Here is a 27611-nt window from a genome sequence, read left to right as displayed (position 1 = left end):
TGATATTATCTAAGAAAATGTGCTAATTAAGAATGGATGGCAGGACACTCAAGGTACAGCTCTAGTGGGGGTGGGGTGGAAAGACTGACAAGGTATTAGTTGTAGATTTTAAAATAATGGAAATAGGTGGGATAAGAAAAATCTATATAAATTATTGAAAAAAACAAAAGGGAGGGGGAAGAAACAGGGTGGGGATGGGGGGAGGGAGGTTAAGATCTAAAGTTGTTGAATTCAATATTCAGTCCGGAAGGCTGTAAAGTGCCTAGTCGGAAGATGAGGTGCTGTTCCTCCAGTTTGCATTGGGCTTCACTGGAACAATGCAGCAAGCCAAGGACAGACATGTGGGCATGAGAGCAGGGTGGAGTGTTAAAATGGCAAGCGACAGGGAGGTTTGGGTCTTTCTTGCGGACAGACCGCAGGTGTTCTGCAAAGCGGTCACCTAATGTAGAGGAGACCGCATTGGAAGCAACGAATGCAGTAGACTAAGTTAGGGGAAATGCAAGTGAAATGCTGCTTCACTTGAAAGGAGTGTTTGGGCCCTTGGACGGTGAGGAGAGAGGAAATGAAGGGGCAGGTGTTGCATCTTCTGCGTGGGCATGGGGAGGTGCCATAGGTGGGGGTTGAGGAGTAGGGGGTGATGGAGGAGTGGACCAGGGTGTCCCGGAGGGAACGATCCCTACGGAATGCTGCCAGGGGGAGTGAAGGGAAGATGTGTTTGGTGGTGGCATCATGCTGGAGTTGGCGGAAATGGCGGAGGATGATCCTTTGAATGCGGAGGCTGGTGGGGTGATAAGTGAGGACAAGGGGGACCCTATCATGTTTCTGGGAGGGAGGAGAAGGCGTGAGGGCGGATGCGCGGGATATGGGCCGGACACGGTTGAGGGCCCTGTCAAAGACCGTGGGTGGAAAATCTCGGTTAAGGAAGAAGTAGGACATGTCAGAGGAACTATTTTTGAAGGTAGCGTCATCAGAACAGATGCGACGGAGGCGAAGGAACTGAGAGAATGGGATAGAGTCCTTACAGGAAGCGGGGTGTGAGGAGCTGTAGTCGAGGTAGCTGTGGGAGTCGGTAGGCTTGTAAAGAATATTGGTGGACAGCCTATCATCAGATTTTGAGACAGAGAGGCCAAGGAAGGGAAGGGAAGTGTCAGAGATGGACCATGTGAAAATGATGGAGGGGTGGAGATTGGAAGCAAAATTAATAAATTTTTCCAGGTCCTGACGAGAACATGAAGCATCATCGAAGTAATCATCGATGTACCGGAGAAAGAGTTGTGGGAGGGGGCCGGAGTAGGACTGGAACAAGGAATGTTCCACATACCCCATAAAGAGACAGGCATAGCTGGGGCCCATGCGGGTACCCATAGCCACACCTTTTATTTGGAGGAAGTGAGAGGAGTTAAAGGAGAAATTGTTCAGTGTGAGAACAAGTTCAGCCAGACGGAGGAGAGTAGTGGTGGATGGGGATTGTTCGGGCCTCTGTTCAAGGAAGAAGCTAAGGGTCCTCAGACCATCCTGGTGGGGGATGGAGGTGTAGCAGGATTGGACGTCCATGGTTAAGAGGAAGCTGTTGGGGCCAGGGAACTGGAAATTGTTGATGTGACATAAGGTGTCAGAGGAATCACGGATGTAGGTGGGAAGGGACTGGACAAGGGGAGAGAGAAGGGAGTCAAGATAACGAGAAATGAGTTCCGTGGGGCAGGAACAGGCTGACACGATCCGTCTGCCGGGACAGTTCTGTTTGTGGATTTTGGGTAGGAGGTAGAAGCGGGCTGTCCAAGGTTGGGCGACTATCAGGTTGGAAGCTGTGGGCGGAAGATCTCCAGAGGAGATGAGGTCAGTGACAGTCCTGGAAACAATGGCTTGATGTTCAGTGGTGGGGTCATGGTCCAGGGAGAGGTAGGAGGAAGTGTCTGCGGGTTGACGCTCAGCCTCCGCGAGGTAGAGGTCATTGTGCCAGACAACAACAGCACCACCCTTGTCAGCGGGTTTGATGACAATGTTGGGGTTGGACCTGAGAGAACAGAGTGCAGTAAGTTCAGAGAGAGACAGATTAGAATGGGTGAGAGGAGCAGAGAAATTGAGACGGCTAATGTCACGCCGACAGTTCTCAGTGAAAAGATCAAGAGAAGGTAAGAATCCAGAGGGAGGGGTCCAGGTGGAGGGAGAATATTGGAGGTGGGTAAAAGGATCCATTGAACAGGGAGAGGAGTCCTGCCCAAAGAAGTGAGCACGGAGACGAAGACGGCGGAAGAAGAGTTCAGCATCGTGCCGAGCCCGAAATTAATTGAGATGAGGGCGTAAGGGTATGAAACTAAGTCCTTTGCTGAGCACTGAATGTTCAGCATCGGAGAGGGGAAGGTCAGGGGGTATAGTGAATACGCGGCTGGGGCTGGGATTGGAAGATGGGGTGGGGACGGAGGGACAAGCAGGGGTGGAGGGTCCCAGATGGGTGTTGGTGTCGATGAGTTGTTGGAGCAATGAGTTGTTTTTATCTCATTGAAACTCTGCCTCACAAGGGATTTCCGGCTTCACCTTGAAGATATTTTCTTGGAATTCTCTCCAAAAGTCGCTCTCACTTGGATGGCTTTAACAGTGGCCCACCTCACAAGGTTTCAACCTAGCCTTCTTAGATTCCTTCTCCTCAGATTCCTGAGTACACCCACACTAATAAGCACACTTTCAGATCTATGACAGCGCCAAGTTGAACACCACTGTTCCAAAGGGGTACTTTTGCCCCAAAGCCCTCTTTACTTAAAGTCTGCTCCCCGCAGCTCTTTCTAAAACTTAACTGTGACCTGTTTCTGTCCTTTCTTGTCTTTTTGACTGGCAAACTGCCTCAAATTAACTGCCTCAGCAAGAGCTGTTCACTGACCCTTGAACTGATCTGGAAACTAATCAAAATGCTTCCAGAGAGTCCCCCCCTTGTTACTAGGCAGGAACCAATGTAGTAAGCATTGGAACATCCTGTACCTTAAATGTTACAATATCCACAGACTTCTAATTTAGCACCCAGGGACACAAAGATCAGTGGATTTCATGACACCGTGCACAGCATGGCACAAAGATCATTGTCCGATATTCTGGCGTCAGTCTCGAAGCCTTCATTCTGGAGCAATCTGCTGTGCCATCTGTTATTGAGAACCATCACAAACCAGAGGTTGGTTACTGGGCGACAAGGGATATCCTTTGATGACAAGGGTGTTGACTTCGGCATACAATCCACACACTTGTGGGCAGCATGCATGTAACAAAACAGAAACAGAAATACCTGGAAAAACTCAGCAGGTCTGGCAGCATCGGCAGAGAAGAACAAAGTTGACGTTTCGAGTCCTCATGACCCTTCAACAGAACTAAGTAAGTGTCATAGAAGTCTGCAGCACAGAAAAAGGCCCTTTGCACAGAAAAAGGCCCTTTGGCCCATCAAGTCTGCGCCAGTTGAACAAGTACCTAACTATTCTAATCCATTTTCCAGCACTAGGCCCATAGCCTTTAATGCCATGGCATCGCAAGAGCACATCCAAATACTTCTTAAATGTTATGAGGGTTTCTGCCTCTACAACCCTTTCAGGCAGTGAGTTCCAGATTCCCCCCACCCTCTGGGTGAAAAAATTCTTCTTCACATCCCCTCTGAACCTCCTGCCCCTTACCTTAAATCTATGCCTCCTGGTTATTGATCCCTCCACCAAGGGAAAAAGTTCCTTCCTGTCCACCATATCTATGCCCCTCATAATTTTATACACCTCAATCATGACCCCCTCAATCTCCTCTGCTCCAAGGAAAATAACCCCAGTCTATCCAATCTCTCCTCATAACTAAAACTCTCCAGCCCAGGCAACATCCTGGTAAATCTCCTCTGCACTCTCTCTAGTGCAATCACATCCTTCCTAAAATACAGATTCCAGAACTGCACGCAATACTCTAGCTGTGGCCTAACCAGCATTTTATACAGTTCCAGCGTAACCTCCCTGCTCTTATATTCAATGCCTCGGCTAATAAAGACAAGTACTCCAGATGCCTTCTTAACCACCTTATCTATCTGTCCCGCGACCTTAAGGGACCGGTGGACATGCACACCAAGGTCCCTCTGATCCTCGGTACTTCCCAGGGTCCTACCATTCATTGTGTATTCCCGTGCCTTATTTGTCCTGCCCAGCTGCATCACCTCACACTTATCTGGATTAAATTCTATTTGCCACTGATCAGCACGTCTCACCAGTCTGTCTGTAGCCTCCTGTGAACTAAGGTTATCCTCCTCACTATTTACCACTCCATCAATTTTCATGCCATCCACGAACTTACTGATCAACCTACCTACATTCAAGTCTAAATCGTTTATATATACCACAAACAGCAAGGGATCCAACACCGATCCTTGTGGAACCTCACTGGACACAGGTTTCCAGTCACAAAAACACCCCTCGACCATCACCCTCTGCTTCCTGCCACTCAGCCAATTCTGGATCCAATTTGCCAAATTGCCTTGGATTCCATGGGCTCTTACCTTCTTTGTCATGTTCCCATGCGGGACCTTATCAAAAACCTTGCTGAATTCCAAGTAGACTACATCAAATGCATTGCCCTCATCTGCACACCTGGTCACCTCTTCAAAAAATTCAATCAAATTGGTCAGACATGACCTCCTCTTAACAAAACCATGCTGCTTGTCCTTGATTAATCCCTGCCTTTCCAAGTGTAGATTAATTCTGTCTCTCAGAATTGCTTCTAATAGTTTCCCCACCACTGAGGTTAGACTGACTGGCCTATAGTTCCCTGGTTTATCCCTTCCTTCTTGAATAACGGTATCACATTGGCTATCCTCCTGTCCTCTGGCACCTCTCCTTTGGCCAGAGAGATATTGAAAATTATGGCCAGCGCGCCTGCTATCTCCTCCTTTGCTTCACTCAACAGCCTGCGATACATTTCATCTGGGCCTGGAGATTTATCTACTTTTAAGCTTGCCAGACCACTTAGAACCTCCTCTCTTTCTATGCTAATTTCTTTAATTATATCATCGAGCTTCTGCCTGATTTCCATACCCACGTTGTCCCTCTCACTTGTGAACACCGACACAAAGCATTCATTTAGCACCCTACCTACGTCTTCTGGTTCCACAGACAAATTATCACCATGGTCCTTAATGGGCCCTACTCTTTCCCTAGTTATCCTCTTAATATACTTGTAAAATAACTTTGGATTTTCCTTTATTTTACCTGCCAATGTTTTTCATGCCCCCTTTTTGCTCTCCTAATTTTCTTTTTAAGTTCCCCCCTACACATTCTATACTCCTCTAGGGTTTCCGCTGTTTTCAGCCCTCGGTATCTGCCATTAGCCTCCCTTTTTCTCTTTATCCAATCCTGTATATCCTTCGACACCCAGGGTTCCCTGGATTTGTTGGTCCCACCCTTTGTCTTTACTGGAATCTGTTGGCTCTGTACTCTCCCTATTTCTTTTTGAATGAGTCCCACTACTCTGACGCAGATTTACCTAAAAGTAGCTGCTGCCAGTCCATTCTGGCCAAATCATACCTGATCTTATTAAAATTGGCCTTCCCCTAATTTAGAACTCTGATTTCTGGCCCATCCTTGTCCTTTTCCATAACAACCTTGAATCTAATGGAGTTATGATCACTATCTGCAAAATGCTCTCCCACTGATACCTCTACCACTTGCCCGGCTTCATTCCCTAAAATTAAGTCCAGGACCGCCCCCCTCTCTTGTAGGACCTTCTACGTACTGGCTTAAAAAGTGCTCCTGGATGCATTTTTACCACTTGCCCGGCTTTATTCCCTAAAATTAAGTCCAGGACGGCCCACCTCTCTTGTAGGACCTTCTACGTACTGGCTTAAAAAGCGCCCCTGGATGCATTTTAAGAATTCTGCTCCCTCTAAACCTATCATACTATGACTAACCCAGTTAATGTTGGGGAAGTTGAAATCCCCCATTATTACTACCCTATTATTTTTACACTTCTTTGAAATTTGCCTACATATCTGCTCTTCTATTTTTCTCTGACTGTTTGGGGGCTTATAGTACACTCCCAGCAACATGATTGCTTCTTTTTTGTTTTTAAGTTCTACCCATATGGCTTCATTTGAGGAGCCTTCTAAGATGTCATCCCTCTTTACTGCTGTAATTGATTCCTTGATCAATATTGCGATACCCACTCCTCTTTTACCTCCTTTCCTTTCTCGCCTGAAGACCCTATATCCTGGAATATGAAGCTGTCAATCCTGCCCCTCTCTTAACCATGCCTCTGTGACAGCAATGACATCATACTTCCATGTGTTAATTTGTGCCCTCAACTCATCTACCTTATTCGTCAGATTCCTTGCATTAAAATAAATACCATCCAACCTTGCCAAACTCCCTTGTGCCTTAACTGACCTATAATTTCTATGCCTTCCAGACTCACTTGCTCTTTCTTCTAACTTTGGCTGTGCATCTCCCCCTGCTGAACCTCCTCTCAGGATCGCATCCCCCTGCCAAGTTAGTTTAAACCCTCCCCCAACAGCACTAGCAAACCTCCCCGCAAGGATGTTTGCCCCGGGAGGAACTTCCGGATGGAGGCAGCTTCTGCTCATTTCCCGCCAATAGTGAGGTTACAGGACCTGGGTGGGCCTCTCTTTCCCTGGGTCTGAGCCCCTGAGCTCAGAGCCAGGGCGATGGTGTGCAGGTAAGAATGCATCCTGACAATTGCACATGAAATACATTTGGTTTGCCCCTACAGGAGAGTTGCCAGTCTGTCCAAGGTGGAGGCTTGGTGCTCTGAAGAATGGGTGACCGCAGTGCTCATGGCCTGGATGGACCTACACAGCCTGTGCCAGAGCACACAGCCCCTCTGGTATACCTGTCAAATCTTCACGGGTCTCGCGGTGAATATCCAGCATCTGCCACCTTATAGATGACTCCAGAGGCTCATCATCCAACTTGGAATCAGACTCTGGACCATCCTGGGCACTCCTCCAATTGCCTGAGGCCTGCTCCAACACACTGTCCAGCAGCTGCACTTGTGGATATGAAGTGCCAGTGTGTGCATGGCCCCTGCCAATGGGCTAAACCCTGTCAAAGTGCCAGTATCTGCGATGGTGCTGGGTGCAGAGAGAGGATGTGATGCTACTCCCTCCAAGGGCTCCTCAGAGGAGGAGGAGGAAGGTTGCTGCATGGCTTCTACTAGAGGCTGCACTGAAGAGGTTTCTCCTGTAAGAGAGAGATCAGTAAGGGAGTAATCGGATGTCACATTACTTGACGCATCACCCCGAACACTGGACTGACATAAACCTTTACATGGCCTGACATGCATGAATGAATTCCGCAGAACTGATGAATCCCTGAACCAAGATGAGAAGCCTCTGTTCATGACACTTAATTAAGGTTCCAAAGTGTGAAATCCCAACACCAAATACCTTGCCTTTTTCCTAACCTTCTTAAACCACACTAACCATCTCCTGTTATCATCCAGTCTGATAGTTTTGCCATCTCACCAGAACCAGGCCTCCCTTCAATAGCACCACTGCCTCTACTCCTGGCCGCCTCATCCTCCACGAGAGACAGCACCTGCTCCTCATATTGTGTCAGGATTTCCATGTGTGGTATTCCACCGCCTGTATGAACTTGCTCGTGGGCATTGTGGGCTCGCTTTTCCTGAAAAGATTTGACATGGAGTTGACATCAACAATCTCAAACAGTCACATATCATGTCTCAACCCCATTATCAGATCAGCACATTCCAGACTGAAGCCTATGCTCAGGTGTCAGAAGGACATTCTGCCAACCACCCACCTATGTTTATAATTTCTTGGAATGCACATTGCATGGTTTAGGACAGCAGTGCACTTGTGGAAATATGCAACTTTGAATGAGCAGATTATCTCGAATACCTACTGCATTCACTTGCTAGACCTGTATCACACTAGACCAATATTGCTCACACTGATGTCATACACACCCTTGCCGACCTCATGAGGTCATTGAACCTTTTGTGACATTGTGGGCAGGTCCTCCTCACCATGTCCACACTGCACACCTTGGCCACTTCCTCCCACGCAGCACAAGTCTGCCTGGCATTCTTTCTCTTTCCACCACTCGGAATGAGCTGGTTACATCTCCCTTCGACCAACAAGGGCAGCCTCACTGAACCTGGGGGCAGCTTTGGCCCTTCTGGAGCCCCTCTCCCCATCCTCTGATGGTGCAGACATCTATTCCTGAAAATATAAACTCAATGTACAATTACTCAATGTCTAAATCTTGTGGGCTTGCTGATTTATTCAAATTTGGGTAACATTGAGGCTTCGGATGACTGGCAGACATAACCACTAATTTAAATTGACTTACTTGGATAGACTATAAAAGACAAAATTCATCACTGTTGAAAACTTTCTTCTCCTCTAAGATTTTACAATGGGTCACCTGACACTGTCCTGTGCTGGGGGCCCATTAAAAGGCTAGCTGTGATCTGGTTCTGGGTCACGGCCTTCAGCCTTAGATTGGACCATAGGACTTAGGACTCGCCCTTCAGCATGCATTGGGCGGAATGAGTGTCTATAGTAGATTATGTAGGTTGGGCTGGAGACAGTTGGAGAAAAATGTTGGAGAAAGAAATAAGGTGCTTGGATAAATTGTCCCTAGCTTAGAAATTTATAGCTATTAACCACAAGCTTTATTTTGTCCAAAGAAAGTTTGTCCCCTTTTTTATTAATTTAGATTTTGAATGCCTCCTTCTTTTGCTCCAACCAAAATATCTTTTAGACCATTATTAAAGTACTATGTGCAGTTCTGGTCACTATATCATTAAAAGAAAGATGCAGAGGCACTGGACAGGGTATAGAGAAGCTTTATAAGGATGGTACCAAAAATACATGGGTATACGTATCAGGAAGTGGTGAACAGGTTGAGTCTCTTTTCCTGTTGTAAAAGAAGGCTGATGGGTGAACGACTTGAAGTCTTTAAGATTATGAAAGGCTTTGATATAGTGGATAGAGAGAGAATGGTTTCACTTGTGAAGAAATAACTACAGGTCTTCAATTTAAGGTAGTCACCAAGAAATACAATAAAGAATACATTTCTGACGAGATCAATAACTTTTAATAGGACATTTGAATTCCCAGTGACTGACTTGAATTGAATGACAAGATTTCAAGTTTTAGGTCTTATACTTTAGCAAACACTAAAAGCAACGATGGCTAATCATCACTTAGTAGGCAACTAATGCAGAAAACTGCAGGAAACATATCCGTCTTAACTTCCGAACATGACTGAAAACCCCACGCCGCATTTATATATTATACTGTACTCTTTACAGAATTTAGTCTTTATAGTAACCAGTCCAAAGTTACACCCAGCTTCCAATGGGCTTACTTCTCCCCGTTTCACTGAGCCGTAATGCCAATGTCCATTGAAAGTTATTTCCCTGAGTCTTCTGAGAATCTCTTGTCATGAACATGTAATTATGATATTACAGATTTTAAGGACAACTTTTCTAAAGGCACATTTCTTTTTTCTTCAATTCTTTATGACTTTTGTTAAATTTTAAAAAAAGAGTAACCATATAAAAAAAGCTTATAGTACAGCAATAATTCAATATACTTACATTTGAAGAGAAAAAGGAAAAGAGAAGTAGGAGGAAGAAGAAAAAAAAGTAAAAGGAAAGAGAAAAAAACCCCTTCCTAACCCCCCAAAAAATAAATAATAAGAAAATCAACAATAATCAAAGGTCAGACATAGTTTCACCTGATTTAATTCATATATAACTGACCCTAATTAGGTTGTAAAAGTAGAGAACTGTAGTTCCTCAAATTAACCCAAGAAAGGTTGCCAAGCTACCTAAAACCCATCAGTGGAGCCTCTTATAGTGTACTTTATTTTCTCAAGTGTAAGATCTTGCATAAGATCATGTATCCAATTAGTAAAAGAAGGTGGGACAGGCTGTTTCCAATTTAATAGAATAATACGTCCAGCCAATAATGTTGAAAAGGCAAGTGCATCAGTCTGAATTTTTGTAAGAGGGATGCCATTTGGTTCCACCACAAAGAGTGCTGTAATCGGAGAAGCTTCAATGTTGCTACTGAAAGTATATATTTTTTAATTCATTCACGGGATGTGAGTTTCGCTGGCTGGGCCAGCATTTATTGCCCATCCCTACTTGCCCTTCAGAAGGTGGTGGTGAGCTGCCTTCTTGAACCACTGCAGTCTATGTGGTGTAGGTAGGGAGTTCCAGAGCTTTGACCCAGCAACAGTGAAAGAAAGGCGATATATTTCCAAGTCAGGATGATGAGTGACTTGGAGGGGAACTTCCATCTATCTGCTGCCCTTGTCCTTCTAGATGGTAGTGGTCGTGGATTTGGGAGTTGCTTTGGAAGGAGCCTTGGTGAATTGCAGCAATGCATCTTGTAGATGGCACACACTGCTGCGTCGGTGGTGGAGGGAGTGAATGTTTGTGGTGCCAATCAAGCGGTCTGCTTTGTCCTGGACAGTGTCAAGCTTCTTGAGTGTTGTTGGAGCTGCACTCATCCAGGCAAGTGGAGAGTATTCCATCATACTCCTGACTTGTGCCTTCTAGATGGTGGACAGGCTTTGGGGAGACAGGAGGCGAGTTACCCATCGCAGGATTCCTAGCCTCTGACTTGCTTTTGTAGCCACAGTATTTATATGGCTAGTCCAGTTCGGTTTCTGGTCAATGGTAATCCCCAGGGTGTTGATAGCGGGGGATTCAGTGATCACAGAATCACAGTGCAGAAGAGGCCCTACGGCCCATTGAGTCTGCACCGACACGTAAGAAACACCTGGCGTACCTACCTAATCCCATTTACCAGCACTTGGCCCATAGCCTTGAATGTTATGACATGCCAAGTGCTCATCCAGGTACTTTTTAAAGGATGTGAGGCAACCCGCCTCCACCACCCTCCCAGGCAGTGCATTCCAGACCGTTACCACCCTCTGGGTAAAAAAGTTTTTCCTCACATCCCCCCTAAACCTCCTGCCCCTCACCTTGAACTTATGCCCCTTTGTGACTGACCCTTCAACTAAGGGGAACAGCTGCTCCCTATCCAGCCTGTCCATGTCCCTCATAATCTTGTACACCTCGATCAGGTCGCCCCTCAGTCTTCTCTGCTCCAATGAAAACAACCCAAGTCTATCCAACCTCTCTTCATCACTTAAATGTTTCATTCCAGGCAACATCCTGGTGAATCTCCTCTGCACCCCCTCCAGTGCAATCACATCCTTCCTATAATGTGGCGACCAGAACTGCACACAGTACTCCAGCTGTGGCCCATCCAGCTGTGATGGTAATGCCATTGAACTTTAAGGGGCGATGGTTAGATTCTCTCTTATTGGAGATGGTCATTGTCTGGCACTTGTGTGGAGCGAATGTTACTTGCCACTCGTCAGCCCAAGCTTGGATATTGTCCAGGTCTTGGTGCATTTGGACATGGACTGCTTCAGTGTCTGAGGAGTCCTGAATAGTGCTGAACATTGTGTAATCATCAGTGAACATCCCCACTTCTGATCTTATGATGGAAGGAAGATCATTGATGAAGCAATTGAAGATGGTTGGGCCAAGGACACTACCCTGAGGAACTCAGGGTGTGAGAGTGATCTAAAACATTTTGTCCAGAACAAAGCCAGTTTAGGATATGACCAGTACATATGAATTAAAGAGGCTGGGGCAGCATGACGTTTATCACACGTTGGATCAAAATTTGGATAAATCTTAGATAATTTCACCTTGGATAGATGGATACGATGTAAGATTTTAAATTGTAACAACCCATGTCTTGCACATACAGATGAGGAATGTACACGAGAGAATATAGACTTCCAGTTATCTTCTGATAAGCCAGAATCAAAATCTTGCTCCCAAAGAGTTCTTAAGGTTGAAAGTCAACAGCATTGTAGGGAAAAAAAATATGGAATACAATTTGGAAATGAACTCCCTAACAAAAGGATTTAATTCTAACATAATATGTTGGTGATTTGGGAGCGATAAAGGAAACTGAGCGATTTTTTTGCGAGCAAAATCTCTGATTTGTAAATAGCGAAAGAAGTGTGTGGGGGGCAGATCGTATTTTTGAGAGAGAGTCAAAAGAAGCAAAAATATTGTCAGTGTATACGTTAGCAAGGGTTTTGATGCCTCTTGTGGGGAGCACAACAGAGCAGGCAGAGATGTGGATTGATAGGAGTCAGCCTCCAATTGCACCAATGCAAAACTGGCCAAGTCTGAATGAAGCCAAAAATAAAAATTATGGATATTAGCAGACCAATAATAAAAGTGAAAATTTGGCAGTGCTAAACCACCTAAATGGGATTTTGTAGAAAAACTTTACAAGTTCTGGGTGTTTCCTTATTCCAAATAAAGGAAGAAATTAATTGGTCTATTGCAACAAAAAAAGCTTGGGAATAAACAATGGAATGCCTGAAATAAGTGTAGAAATTTTGTCAAAATATTAATCTTTACAGAATTTATACAACCAACTAAAGAAAGGGGTAAGCAAGACCAACATGCTATGACCTGCTTCGTACGTTCCAAAACAGCATCAAAGCTGAGCTTAAAAAGTTCTCCAAGGCATTGGGTAACCAAAATTCCTAAATATTTAAAACTGTTTACTGAGACCTTGAAGGGGAGGGAGCGAAAGAAGGTAACTCCTTGCAATAGAATTAATCGAAAAAGTTTCACTCATTTGCAAATTAATTTAAAAACTTAAAATATGACCAAATCGCTCAAGAAGAGAAAAAATATGTGGGAGATGAGGCCGGATCAGAGGTGTATAGAAGCAGGTCATCAGCACATTGGGAGAGCTTCTGCTTGACTCCACCCTGTATAACACCCTGTATATCTCCACAAGTCTGCAATGAAATCGCTAGGGGCTCAGTAGCAATAGTGAAAAGTAGGAGGCCTCCTATCTCGTACCTCGATGGAGGTCAAAGAGTTTAAAGTAGATATTAGTTGTACGTACTGAAGTAACCGGTGAGGAATAGAATAGTTTTATCCATTTTATAAAAATGAGTCCAAATCCAAATTTTTGAAGAGTGAAGAAAAGGTAATCCCGTTCTACTGTATCAAAAGCCTTTTCTGCATCCATAGTTATAAGAGCCTCAGGGAGAGGAGTAGTTGAATGTGTATAAATAATATTGAAAAGACGCCTTAAATCAGAGAAGGATTGTCTGCACTGTATAAAACCTGTCTGGTCAGGAGAGATAATAGATGGAAGGGCAGGTTCAAGATGGTGGGCTAAGATTTTAGCTAGTATCTTGACATCCGCATTTAAAAAGGGAAATTGGCCGCTATGAACTGCAATGCAGAGGATCCTCATCCCGCTTTAAAAGAATAGACAAAGGTGCCTTGTGCAGCATGGGAGGGAGCGTTTTAGAGAGAAAGCATTCCGAAAACAGAGAGAATAATAATGGAGGAAGTTGTGATAAGAATTTTTTAATGAAATTCTATTGGAAATCCATCAGGCTCTGGTGCCTTCTTACTTTGCATGGCTTTAATTGCCTTTAGTATTTCATCTTGGGAAAGGGTTACTTCTAACGCATTCATAGAGTCAGACGTCAGAGATAGGATTTCCATATTATCAAAAAAATTGTGAAATAAATCAGGATATAAAAAGGAGTCTGAGGTATAAAGAGTGGAATAAAAAAGTTTGAATTGATCATTGATCTCTTGGTGTTCGGTGGTGATTGACCCTGTTGGAGTGGTGATTTCAGCAATAAGTTGAGAGGAAGCAGACTGGCAAAACTGCTGAGCCAGGAGCCTACTGGTTCTTTCATCATGCTCATAAAATTCCCACGTGATCTAAGTATAAAGCTTTTCTGATTCTTTAGTGGAAAGAAGATCAAATTCAATCTGTAGAGCCAGACGCTGTTTGTATAGTAAAAACAAAAATACCTGGAAAAACTCAGCAGGTCTGGCAGCATCTGTGGAGAGGAGCACAGTTAACGTTTCCAGTCCGAATGACCCTTCAACAGAACTAAGTAAAAATAGAATAGAGGTGAAATATAAGCTAGTTTAAGGGGGGTGGGACAAGTAGAGCTGGATAGAGGGCCAGTGATAGGTGGAGATAACCAAAAGATGTACAGACAAAAGGACAAAGAGGTTTTGAAGGTGGTGATATTATCTGAGGAATGTGCTAATTAAGGGTAGAAAGCAAGACAAGCAAGGTACAGATAGCCCTAGTGGGGGTGGGGTGGGGAGAAGGGATCGGAATAGGCTAAAAGGCAGAGATAAAACAATGGATGGAATTACATTTAAAAATAATGGAAGTAGGTAGGAAAAGAAAAATCTATATAAATTATTGGAAAAAAAGGGGGGGAATCGGAAAGGGGGTGGGGATGGAGGAGAGAGTTCATGATCTAAAATTGTTGAACTCAATGTTCAGTCCGGAAGGCTGTAAAGTGCCTAGTCAGAAGATGAGGTGCTATTCCTCCAGTTTGCGTTAAGCTTCACCGGAACAATGCAGCAAGCCAAGGACGGACATGTGGGCATGAGAGCAGGGTGGAGTGTTGAAATAGCAAGTGACAGGGAGATCTGGGTAATGCTTGCGGACAGAACGAAGGTGTTCTGCAAAGTGGTCACCCAGTCTGCGTTTGGTCTCTTCAATGTAGAGGAAACCGCATTGGGAGCAACGAATGCAGTAGACTAAATTGAGGGAAGTGCAAGTGAAATGCTGCTTCACTTGAAAGGAGTGTTTGGGCCCTTGGACGGTGAGGAGAGGGGAAGTAAAGGGGCAGGTGTTGCATCTTCTGCGGTTGGATGGGAAGGTGCCATGGGAGGGGATTGAGGTGTAGGGGGTGATGGAGGAGTGGACCAGGGTGTCCCGGAGGGAACGATCCCTGCGGAATGCCGCCGGGGGGGTGAAGGGAAGATGTGTTTGTTGGTGGCATCTTGCTGGAGTTGGCGGAAATGGCGGAGGATGATCCTTTGAATGCGGAGGCTGGTGGGGTGATAAGTGAGGACAAGGGGGACCCTATCATGTTTCTGGGAGGGAGAAGAAGGTGTGAGGGTGGATGCGCGGGAGATGAGCCGGACACGGTTAAGGGCCCTGTCAACCACCGTAGGTGGAAAACCTCGGTTAAGGAAGAAGGAGGACATGTCAGAGGAACTGTTTTTGAAAGTGGCATCATCAAAACAGATGCAACGGAGGCGAAGGAACTGAGAGAATGGGATGGTGTCCTTACAGGAAGCGGGGTGTGAGGAGCTGTAGTCGAGGTAGCTGTGGGAGTCGGTAGGCTTGTAATGGATATTGGTGGACAGTCTATCACCAGAAATTGAGACAGAGAGGCCAAGGAAGGGAAGGGAAGTGTCAGAGATGGACCATGTGAAAATGATGGAGGGGTGGAAATTGGAAGCAAATTTAGTAAATTTTTCCAGGTCCAGATGAGAGCACGAAGCAGCACCGAAGTAATCATCGATGTACCAGAGAAAGAGTTGTGGGAGGGGGCCGGAGTAGGATTGGAACAAGGAATGTTCCACATTCCCCATAAAGAGACAGGCATAACAGGGGCCCATGCGGGTACCCATAGCCACACCTTTTATTTGGAGGAAGTGAGAGGAATTTAAGGAGAAATTGTTCAGTGTGAGAACAAGTTCAGCCAGACGGAGGAGAGTAGTGGTGGATGGGGATTGTTCGGGCCTCTGTTCGAGGAAGAAGCGGAGAGCCATCAGACCAACCGGTGAGGGATGGAGGTGTAGCAGGATTGGACGTCCATGGTGAAGAGGAGGCAGTTGGGGCCAAGGAACTGGAAATTGTTGATATGATGTAGGGTGTCAGAGGAATCACGGATGTAGGTGGGAAGGGACTGGACAATGGGAGAGAGAATGGAGTCAAGATAGCAAGAAGTGAGTTCCGTGAGGCAGGAACAGGCTGACACGATCGGTCTGCTGGGACAGTCCTGTTTATGGATTTTGGGTAGGAGGTAGAAGCGGGCTGTCCGAGGTTGGGAGACTATGAGGTTGGAATCTGTGGAAGGAAGATCTCCAGAGGAGATGAGGTCAGTAACAGTCCTGGATACAATGGCTTGATGTTCAGTGGTGGGGTCATGGTCCAGGGGGAGGTAGGAGGAAGTGTCTGCGAGTTGACGCTCAGCCTCCGTGAGGTAGAGGTCATTGCATCAGACAACAACAGCACCACCCTTGTCAGCGGGTTTGTTGACAATGTCAGGGTTGGACCTGAGAGATCGGAGTGTAGCAAGTTCAGAGAGAGACAGGTTAGAGTGGGTGAGAGGAGCAGAGAAATTGAGATGACTAATGTCACGCCGACAGTTCTCAATGAAAAGATCAAGAGAAGGTAAGAATCCAGAGGGAGGGGTCCAGGTGGAGGGAGAATATTGGAGGTGGGTAAAAGGATCCGTTGAACAGGGAGAGGAGTCCTGCCCAAAGAAGTGAGCACGGAGACGAAGACGGCGGAAGAAGAATTCAGCATCGTGCCGAGCCCGAAATTAATTGAGATGAGGGCATAAGGGTATGAAACTAAGTCCTTTGCTGAGCACTGAAAGTTCAGCGTCGGAGAGGGGAAGGTCAGGGGGTATGGTGAATACACGGCTGGGGCTGGGATTGGAAGATGGGGTGGGGACAGAGGGACAGGCAGGGGTGGAGGGTCCTGGATGGGTGTTGGTGTCGATGAGTTGTTGGAGCTTGCGTTCCTTTGCTCCGAAAAGAAAGAGACAAAGTTTCTTGTTGATGTGTCGGATGAGACGAAGAATAAAATGAAACTAGGGGCACGCGCAGCTTTGAAAAAGGGTACGGTGGTGTTGCTGGAGGGAGAGGTCGAGTGTGTTTATATGGCGGCGCATGGCACTGAGTGTGGATCTCAGAATGCGACGAGAACAGCAGTCTGAGGAGTGTTGTATGTCCCAGAGATACCTGTAATCCTGGGTGGGTATACTGGGGTAGGTGCAATAGCATACTGCTGGTCCACTAAAAGAATTTGGTCAACCAGTTGGACAATTTTGAGGTGTTGCATTTAAGTTGAGCAGTATCTGAAATAGTTTGTCCACGTAGGTAAACCTTTATACTCTCCAGACTGTAGCAAAAGACATATCTGGTGCAGTATTAAGTTCTATAAAAGTGTCAATCTGCGAGGAAATGAATTTAGTAAAATTCAGGACTGCCAGAAGAAGAGCATCAAAACGCCATGGTGGACGAGAAACAGGTTGGTCATGGAATTGTATTGCTAAAGCTAAGAAGACATGATTAGAGATCACAAAACTATTGTATGTGCAAGATTGAATTAAAGTGAGCAGCTTCTTCTCAAGGAAAAAATAGTCAACATCGAATGGGTATGGTGAACAGGAGAGAAAAAGGAGTATTGTCTTGCTGATGGGTATAGGAAACACCTAGCGTCTATCAATCTGTGTGTATCCAGAAAAGAACTGATGGCTGAGGCTGATTTTGATGTTGGAACACATTTTGTGGATGAGTGATCTAAATTTGGGTTAAGAGCACAGTTAAAATTTCCTCCAAGAAGTAAATGATATGAGTCCAAATTAGGTAGGGAAAATAAAAAATTTGAAATGAACCAATGATCATCCCAGTTGGTTGCAAACACATTTGCTAGGATCTATGGACAGTTAAAACGTCTGCTTTGTACCATAATATGGCGGCCATTAGGATCAGCTCTAACCTAAGAGTAAACAAAGAGAATGCCTTTATGGATTAAAATTACTGCACTCTCACTTTACTATGAAAATTAGAATGAAACATCTGCCCAACCCAACCATTCTGCATTCGAAAGTGGTCAGATGTATGTAACTAAGTTTCCTGCATGAAGGCAATGCCCACTTTCAAATGGTGTATATGAGAGAGAACTTTATTTCTTTTAACTGCGTGATTTAGACCTTTCACACTCCAGGTGATAAAATGGATTAGACAACCACCCTGTGAAGCCTTAATATTAGCGGACATTACAATAATAAAAGCGTATCAAAGCATATGGCCCCCATAGGTTAACCATTGCAAATAAAAGATTAACTATTTTTGGACCGGAGCTTATCCACCTAAAGAATGTTAAAAATTGACCAAAAGGAAAGTATATGTGTATTTTTGGGGAAAAAAAATCAGGAAAAAGAGAAAAAAGAGGAAAGAAGAAAAGGGAACAAAGATAGCACACAAAAAAAGAAAAGCTTACATCACCTCCCCAAATGAAGTGAATGCTACCCTCTGCAGTTAGTGTACTACTCATATCTATTTTACCAGTGTTTCTTAAAAAGACAGCCACATTAAAGCAATATAGAATCAAATATCTCAAACAAAAGTATTGTATAGCTCAGCATATGCTAAACAATGTGCAGAATCTGTCCGAAGCAACAATTTTGTAACACAGTGCTCAACAAGAGAGGGAGAATATAAAGAGAGATTAAATTCTCAAAGAATTCAATTGCACATGTGGTAAAAGTAAAAAATAAACACCCATAGAGTTTATGTAAAACTTCCTGCAATTAGTGCAGTTTGAACATAAGACAAAGAGATTGGTATAATCAACAAAACTTATTGTGTAACAGAACCATCATGTATAGTTGCCTAGTTAAGCACTGAGTACCATTTTGTCCTGGATGAAGTCATGATATATTAATATAATTATATATTATTAAGAGAAGGTAATTGTGTCCTTGACGATGCTGAAGCTTCTTGCGGCGTGTTGAAAATCTTATTCACTCCGTTGAAAGCTACATGCAGGTGAGCAGGGGGAGAAAGCCATATTTAAGTCTGGCTTCACAAAGTAAGGCTTTAACTAATTAACTAGATCCGCGCTGAGGTCAGGGTAGATGAGTTTCTTGCTTCCACGAAAGTATAGTTGACCCTTTTCTCTAGACAGTTTGAATAGTTTGCTCTTTCACGTTATAGTGATGCAGTCTTAGTATTAATGGCCTTGGGGACTTGTGCTGTGGCTGTGACACCAAAGAGTGATGGGCCCGATGCACTACCGGCAGTGAATCGAAACGCTCCTTGCCAAAAACTTCCAAAAGAAGTGCCTCAGTAAAGGTTGTAGGGTTTCCCTGTTCTGCACCCTCGGGCACCGAGAGAATCCTTAAATTTTGTATTCGGCTGCGATTCTCCAGGTCATCCACCTATGTCAACAATTTAGCACTTTGGACTTTCAGCTGGAGGCTGGGGGCAGGAGGTTTCTAGAGCCACAATTCTGTCGCTCGCGTCAGTAGCTGATTGTTCAACATCCCACAGCCTTTGATTGATGGAGGCAACAGAGACTTGTAGAGTAGCAACAGAGGAACACAGTTCCAAATGGAGTCCAGCAAATTCAGCGAGAATAGTGCTCTGTAAGTCAGCAAGTGTGCTAACTGAATTAAGTTCAGCCTGGGAAGCTGCCCATGTTGTTACCAGCTGTAATATTGGACACCGCATTCAATAAAGTATCAGGCCCGGTTTCATTCTGATTGCGTTTGCCTCTGGGTTTAGACATTTCAAATGTATGTTGAGCATCAGAGCAAACCCCAAAACACTGAGTCAAAAAGCTGAACCTTTCAACATAACATCAGCAATTTCCACAGGGATAAACCACAGAAATCATGGAAGCTGTCTTTAGCCACCTCTTACTCCATTCCCATCATATGATTTGACACTCCCTCTACTGCTCTCTACTGCCCTCTCCTTTAAAGGCATACTTCTGTTTTCAAAACTTTACATTGGGTGGAAATTTACAGCCCTGTCGCAGCAGGTATAGGGCTATAAAATGCGGCAAATCATTGAAAAGTCCATTGACTTCGACGGGATTGTAAAATCCCGCCATTGTAAAATTCTATTGAGTTTAAAAGCCTCTTTCAAAATGGAAGTATGGAGAGACAACAAGGCGCTTTCCGGTGTTTATTCAAACCTTATTAAACTCATTTCTCCAGAGCTGGCTATGAAGAGTCATTAAAAATGCAAAGATCCCTCCAGGGATGTCCATTGATATCTAAAATGTGTGAAAAACCTTTTTACTTCTGAGGGAAGAGGAGATAGGAAGGGACTTCAAAGGACCTCACTGTGGAACATTGCTTCATTGAAAAAACATAGCAGCCATTTTGTTTTTGTTGTGACAGTAAGACAGGCTGTGAACAGCGATTTTGTGTGCAAGACTCCAGGAAGTACTCTGAGAAACAACTTCAGAGAGGGTCCTTTGCCAAGGAAGGGCAAAAAGAAAGGTATTTAAGAAATCAACTTCTGTTCTGCTGAAATTGTCCAATCTATAAATGCCGTAACCACAGAATTAGTGAGGAACAGGAAACCTCTCTCCCCCAAAAACCTGCTAACCTGCTCAGTCCAATTGAAAAAGGCCAAACACCAGCTGATCGACTGGAGAAGCCATCACAGCTGCTAAACTGACCCTCAAGTTTCAACTCCTTCTCTTCAGAAGGAAGGAACTCAAGCAATGGGCCTACAATAATATCTCATGGAGACTAATTTGAAATCTCTCTCTTTAATTTTTAAAAATCTTTATCTGCTTTTAATCTTTGTATTTGTATTTTAGTTAATAAGACCACTTAGGACCACTTTAGGGGGATGCCTTTTACATGGTTATGACATTCTGAATTAAGAAACAGTATTCAGAACAACTGGTCTGTTTTGCCACATGGTTACCCTCATTTATGTAGTATTATGTGATGTGCTATGCAGAAAAAAAATCAGAATTATGTTATAATTGTATCATAACTCAATTTTTGTTCCCTCTCATTTCAGGACATATGACATAGGATGAACACTGCTCATCGCCTGATATTATCTGTGTTGTTGTCCCTTGATCTGCTCACTTTGGGGTTTGATGTCAGTGAGAACGTATGTTCCACCTTGGTTTCTGGAGTTCTGTACAGATCATTCTCCCTACAGGACATATTCCCTGAAGCCTTGTCTGGCTGCTCCTGGACAATTGAAAACCCAGATCCAACAAAATATTCCATTTACTTAAAATTTCATAAAGCGAAGCAGCTTTGCTCCCACACCTCTCTGATGGTACTGCAGTTGGATCACTACATTCCGAACCAGACCTGTAGCACATTGGATTACATTGATTATGATGCTGTTAACTTGTGTGAAACAAGGAATTTGTTTACATTTTTACAGTTTGATAAAGATTTTGTACAATTTTGTCTGACTTCTGAATCAGTTTTGAACAATAACCTCGGGAAAAATGCAATGGAATTTCAACTCTTGGAGGTTATTTTACTGAATAATGAAAATTCTAGCCAGTTTGGCTGTGGAATATTGTGCCATTGGTTTCAAAGCTGCTTGAGCAACAAAAATCATCATGAACCATGTGGAATTAATTACTCAGGGTGCGCATGCCCAGACATGCATGAAAATGAGTCCGACTCAAGCACGGCACTGCCTTTCATTGAGAACGAGTTCATAGCATCAAAATTACATTCCAGAAATGCAAATGATTTTAATGTTGAGAACATTGCACCAAAAATTGGTAAGTGCGATTTTTATGTGCAGCTTTATTGTAAGATTTGCTGAAAGTTTTCTTTAACTTATGATACAAATTATTGATGTTTGTTTAATACATGGAATGAAAGTGATTAATACAGATTGTGTATTGTTTATCAAAATGCCAAAATTAATTTGCAATTTCTGATTTCTACCGTCTGTAACTTTTTTAATAATCTGCCTTATGGTGTCAATAAAATGAAAGTAGCTGGTGATAATTAAGGACTAAACTGAAATCAGTTACATTAATTTATGAGTTGATGAGGACAAATACTTTCACAGGGTACACAGGAGGATCATCATCATCATCTGTGCTCTTTCCAAAGGCAATTCCTTGGTTCATTGTCTCTTGATGCTTCATCCTGAATTGTTTTCTTGGCAGCTTTTGTCAATGGTGGTTTGCCATTGCCTTCCACTCACAGGAGCAGGAGTTGGAGGGATTCCCAAGTCTACCTCAGCAGGAATTGGTAATCAAACCCATGCTTTTGGCGTTATTCTGTATCACATGCTAGCCATCTGAATCTACCAGTCCCCACACAGGAGGATATGATATTGAAATGATTTAAGAATACAAAAGCAGAATTTTAATAGTATTCAAGACGAGCATATATAATTTTTAAATTCATTCATAGGATGTTGGCATTGCTCGCTAGGCAAGCGTTTATTGCATTTTTGATGAGTTCCATCAGTGCATCTTTGTAGATGGTACACACTGTTGCCATTGTGCAAGTGGAGGGAGTGAATGTTTGTGGATGTGGTGCCAATTAAGCGGGCTGCTTTGTCTTGGATGGTGTCAAGCATCTTGAGTTTTGTTGGAGCTGCACTCATCCAGGCAAGTGGAGAGTATACCATCACACTCCTGATTTGTGCCTTGTAGATGGTGGACAGGGGTACAATTCTTAAGGGAGTGCAGGAGCAGAGGGACCTGGGTGTTTATGTGCCTAAATAATTGGTGGCAGGACAGGTGGAGAGAGCAGTTACTAAGGCATACAGTATCCTGGGCTTTATTTATAGGGGCATAGAGTACAAGAGAAGAGAGATTTTGCTGATCTTATGGAAGACACTAGTTAGATCTCAGCTGAAGTATTGTGTACAGTTCTGGACGCCACACTATAGGAAGGGCGTGAACACATTGGACAGAGTGCAGAAGAGGTTTACAAGAATGGTTCCAGGGATGAGAAACTTCATTTATGAAGTTAGATTGGAGAGCTGGGACTGTTTGTTCTCCTTGGATAGGAGAAGGCTAAGAGGAGATTTGATAGAAGTGTTCAAGATCATGAGGGGGCTAGATAGAGTAGATAGGGAGAAACTAGCCCCTCGTAAAAGGATCGAGAACGTGAGGGCACAGATTTAAAGTGATTTGCATAAGAAGCGAATGTAATGTGAGAAAAACTTTTTTACATGGCGAGTGGTTTGAGTCTGGAATGCACTGCCTGGAAGTGTGGTGGAGGCAGTTCAATTGGGGCATTTAAGAGGACATTAGATGATTATTTGAATGGAAACAAAGTGCAAGGGTATGGGGAAAAGGCAGGAGAATGGCACTAAGTAATAATGCTCATTCGGAGAGCTTGTGCAGATATGATGGGCTGAATAGTCTCCTTCTGCACCATAACATTCTATGTTTCTGTGATTCTGAGTCAGGTGAGTTACTTGCTGCAGAATTCCTAGCCTCTGACCTGCTCTTGTAGCCACAGCATTTATATGGCTAGTCCAGTTAAGTTTCTGTTCAAGGCAACCCCCAGGGAAGTGGGGGAATTCAGCGATGGTAATGCCATTGAATATCAAGGGGTGATGGTTAGATTCTCTCTTGTTGGAGATGGTCATTGCCTGGCACTTGTGTGGCACGAATGTCACTTGCCATTTGTCAGCCCAAGTCTGATATTGTCCAGGTCTTGCTGCATTTGGACATGGACTGCTTCAGTATCTGAGGAGTCGTGAATGGTGCTGAACGTTTTACTATATGGAGGGTAAAGCACTATATTGAGTACTATGTTGAGGGTTAAGCAAGATCTCTAATCAGGAGGTTCAGGCAATATAATCAACCATGGCTAAAGAGTCAAGCAACGTGCTTTAACATCTTGAGATGGGATAACACCTTTTGAGTGCTCCAGATTATTTGTTATTGTTTTGTAATATATACAATGGAATGCATGAGCTGTTTCAGTTTATTTTCTTGACTTGGACTCTCACGGCCAATGCATGTGACTGCCAGTCTGTATATTTATTTTGCAAAAGTTTGTGCATGAAAGAATAAATCCTTATTGAAGCTACTTCCCAAAACAGGGCGTTGCTAGATGGAAGCCTAAGTTGGAGATAGAGCTATAACATCATAGCCCCTATTCTCTGACCTGCATACTTAAGAGAAAACAAAGAAGATGAAACCATAAAGTAACATTTTGGTAAACAGTAAAGAGTTCAAATTCTAATTAATGAAATGCAATTATCAACACCTGCACTTGCACTCCTTTCTTGCTAGCACTTTTTATAAACATGATAACCCACTTATGGGCACACAAATGTAGCATGAATATGTTAGGTGTTCATATGTGCAATTCACCAAGCAGAAATTGCACACCTCTATCTGGCTGCTTATCTGAAATAAATTAAAAAAACATTGCATTGTGACCTGCCTGCCCTGAAGCTCTCCTTGAAGTGCGGCAGCATTGACATTAATGACTGGTAGGAGCTTGCTACCAGTTGTTCAGAATAGCGACAACTTGTTCGTCAAGCTGCAATACGCTTTGAGTCACAATGTCTTAATGAGTCAGAGAGGCAGCAGAGAAGGAAAGAGAAAGTAGCAAACCCTGAACTCTGTATTCCACTACCTCATGGACATCCTGCCCCATCCAGCCCAAAGGTCTGTGGTTGAGATTCGGCCTGTTCAGTCACATGAAGACCCCTCGCGACGCTGAGTAGGTGTCATCCTTGATTCGAGGCACAGGTGGTGACGATGATATTCACTGGCTACAATAAATTATGTAGAAGGGATTTTGTTGGAGTAGGGTAGAAAGCTGAACAAATTTTGAACAATTCTGTCCTTTACTTGAATATGGATCATGATGGTTCACCTGTTGAAGCCTTTGCCAGCTATTGTATTGTCATTCTGTCTTCCATTCTAGCACAAAAATGTTGTAAATTGTTGCATCACGTTCAGCTAGTATCTCCTGATTTACTGATTTTATTCTATTTCATTATAAACACAGATTACTAAAGGATTAGTTGGAGTGCAATAGATTGTAATTGAGGGTACCTGTCTGACTGCAGATTTAGAGTCCTGGATGTATTCTGTAAGAAATCTGTTCATTCCCAGTAATATTGTATTGCTGTCATGCAGTGAGAGCCTTTGTGATTGCATTCCTATCATAAATTCGCAATTTTTTCTCATGTAAATTTTGTAAAGTTTATACAATTTACTCCCATACCCATCATGAAGTGATTTTGAGACTGTAACACAACTGTTTCTTTTTAACTTCTACTGAGAAACTAAACTGAAGGGTCAGTATCACAGTTAATCACAACATCATGAGCAAAAAAAGACATGGGGCAGAATTTTGCCCTTGGCAGGTAAGGTTGGACGGGCAGTGTAAATTTGAATTTAATTAGCTTGTTATTGGCCTTAATAGACCTTTTAATTATTGACGGGCGCGTAGTCACTGAACGAAATATCGCGCGAGTGCGCAATGACGTCGGGATGCACACCTGCGTCATCGCGCGTTATTTTACGATCGGACGTGTCGGGCGCAAGAATTTTATGGGCAGAATTTTTACATTGGTGGGGCTTCCCACCCTGCCGCGGGAGAAGTTCGCACGGAACACATTCCTGCTGATCATGGCTGCCCCACAGCCATTTAAAACTTTATGGAATGTTAAGTAGCTGGAGGCTAGTCTTCCTCCCCTCACTTGGCAGCACGTCCCACTTCATTGAGGTGATGGCCAACCTGATTGATTGGCAGTTCTGTAGTCCCAACAGAGCCATTGGGAGCGGTGGCCACTGCTGGGACTAAATGCAGTCCACAGAGCCAAAGTACCTGAGCCGACAAGACAAGCTAAGTCCAGGATCTCATGGTGGGGAAGGGGACAAGCCCAGTGAACGAGGGAGAGAGGGTTGGTCATTGTGATTTAAAGGGCAGGCGAGGAGGGAGCACCTCGGGGACCCAGAACTTGGCAGGGGTGGGCGGGGAGGAGTTGTTTTTTAAATTCATTCATGGGATATGGGTTTCTCTGTCTGGGCCAGTATTTATTGCCATCCCTAGTTGCCCTTGAGAAGGTGACGGTGAGCTGTCTTCTTGAACTGCTGTCATCTATGTGGTGTTAGGAAGTGCTGTTAGGAAGGGAGTTCAGGATTTTGATTCAGCGACAGTGAAGGAATAGCGATATTTTTCAAGTCAGGATGGTGAGTGACTTGGAGATGGTGGTGTTCCCATCTATCTGCTGCCCTTGTCCTTCTGTGCCTGATCTGAAAAGGGGACCAATAATGGAGGCAGCTCCCTGCCCCTTCTGCCTAAGGTTTAAGCATGGTTGCCTGCCAGGATTTCCTTCTGTGCCTGAACCCCTCCCGCAAGCCTCAAAATTGAGGCCATGGTAGGGAATGGCCCTTAAGTTGCCATGAGGATTGGTTGACAGGCAGATAACCAAAGAATTGGAATCAACAGGTAATATTTGGGTGGGTAGGCTGTACCTAGTGAGGTACCTTAAGAATCAGTGTTCGGACTTCAGTTATTTACAATCTATATCAATGATTTAGATGACTGAGTGTAATGTATCCAAGTTTTCTGATGATATGAAATTGGGAAAGTAGGCTCTGAGGCAGATGCAAAGGCACGGCAAAGGGACATAGGAAGGTTAAATAAGTGGCCAAGAATGTGGTAAATGGAATGTAATTTGGAGAAGTGCAAAACTATCCACTTTGGTATGAAAAATAGAAAAGCAGATTTTTTAAAAAATGGTGAGACTGGGAAATACCCTGGGTATTCTTGTACATGAATCATATAGTTAGCATGCAGGCACAGCAAGCAATTAGGAAAGCAAATGACATGTTAGCCTTAATCACAAAGAATTTGGAGTATAAGAGTAAGTCTTACCATGATTATACAGGGCCATGTTGAGTCTAAACCTGGAGTACTTCATACAGTTTTGGCCTTCTTACCTAAGGAGGGATATACTTGCTTTGGAGGGAATGCAGCAAAGGTTCATTAAACTGATTCCTGGGTTGGCAGGGTTATACTATGAGTTCAGATTGAACAAGTTAGGCTTTACTTCATAGTGCTTACAGGAATGAGGGGTAATCCCATTGAAATGTATAGTGTAAAATTTTACGGTACCCTATCGGCAGAATAGTAAAATTCCCTAGTGGCCTTTCCAACACCCATTCACCTTGACTTGTCCGCAATTTACTCACTGAGGCCATAAACCTCAATTGGGGCAATGGCAGAAAAGCTGCCCTTGGCCTCGACCACCCCCTGTAAATTGCAGACAACCCACCATTTGCTTTCCTAAATGCTTGCTGTACCTGCGTGCTAACTCTATACGATTTGTGTACAGGGACATCCAGGATATTTCTCAGCTTCATTATTTTTAAAATAACCTGCTTTTTTTTATTTTTTCTACCAAAGTGGATAATTTTGCACTTCTCCAAATTATATTTCATCTGCCATTCACTTAACCGGTCTACATCCCTTTGCAGTCTCTTTGCATGTGCCTCACAGCTTACTTTCCAATCCAAGTTCGTATCATCAGCAAACTTTGATGCATTACACTCAGTCATCTAAGTCACTGATATAGATTGTAAATAACTGAGGTCCAAGCACTGATTCTTGGGATACCTCACTAGTTACTGCCTACCAACTCCAAAATCACTTGTTTATTCCTATGCTCTGTTTTCTGTCTGTCAATCAATCCTCATTGCATGCTAATATATTACCCCCAATCTCATGAGCCTGAATGTTATGCAAAAACTTCTTGTGTGACACCTCATCAAATGCTTTTTGAAAATCCAAAGACCTATATCCACTGATTTCTCCTTATCTGTCCAACTGGTTGTTACTTCAAAAAACTGTAACAGATCTGTCAAACATAGTTTCCTTCTAATAAATCTGTGTTGACTATGTCCAATCATATTATGATTTTCTGAGTGACTTGTTATCACGTCCCTGACAATACATTCTACCATTTGCCCTAACACTGGTTTCAGGCTAAGT

The 27611-nt window shown here is 43.8% G+C and overlaps 1 protein-coding gene across 1 annotated transcript in view; it reads left to right on the top strand.

Annotated features, from left to right (window-relative positions):
- The window catches only part of adgrb2 (adhesion G protein-coupled receptor B2), a 1091625-nt gene that overhangs the window by 41230 nt on the left and 1022784 nt on the right, over positions 1-27611 (top strand). The window contains exon 2 of the mRNA XM_078566906.1: positions 20668-21400. Coding sequence (XP_078423032.1) covers positions 20683-21400 — 718 coding nt within the window. The 5' untranslated portion in view covers positions 20668-20682. The remainder of the gene's footprint in view (positions 1-20667; positions 21401-27611) is intronic.

Source organism: Cetorhinus maximus, chromosome 21 (genome assembly GCF_964194155.1).
Source record: "Cetorhinus maximus chromosome 21, sCetMax3.hap1.1, whole genome shotgun sequence".
Lineage (NCBI taxonomy): Eukaryota > Metazoa > Chordata > Chondrichthyes > Lamniformes > Cetorhinidae > Cetorhinus > Cetorhinus maximus.
The sequence above is the reverse complement of the archived record's forward strand: the minus strand, read 5'-3'. Positions and strand labels throughout refer to the sequence as shown.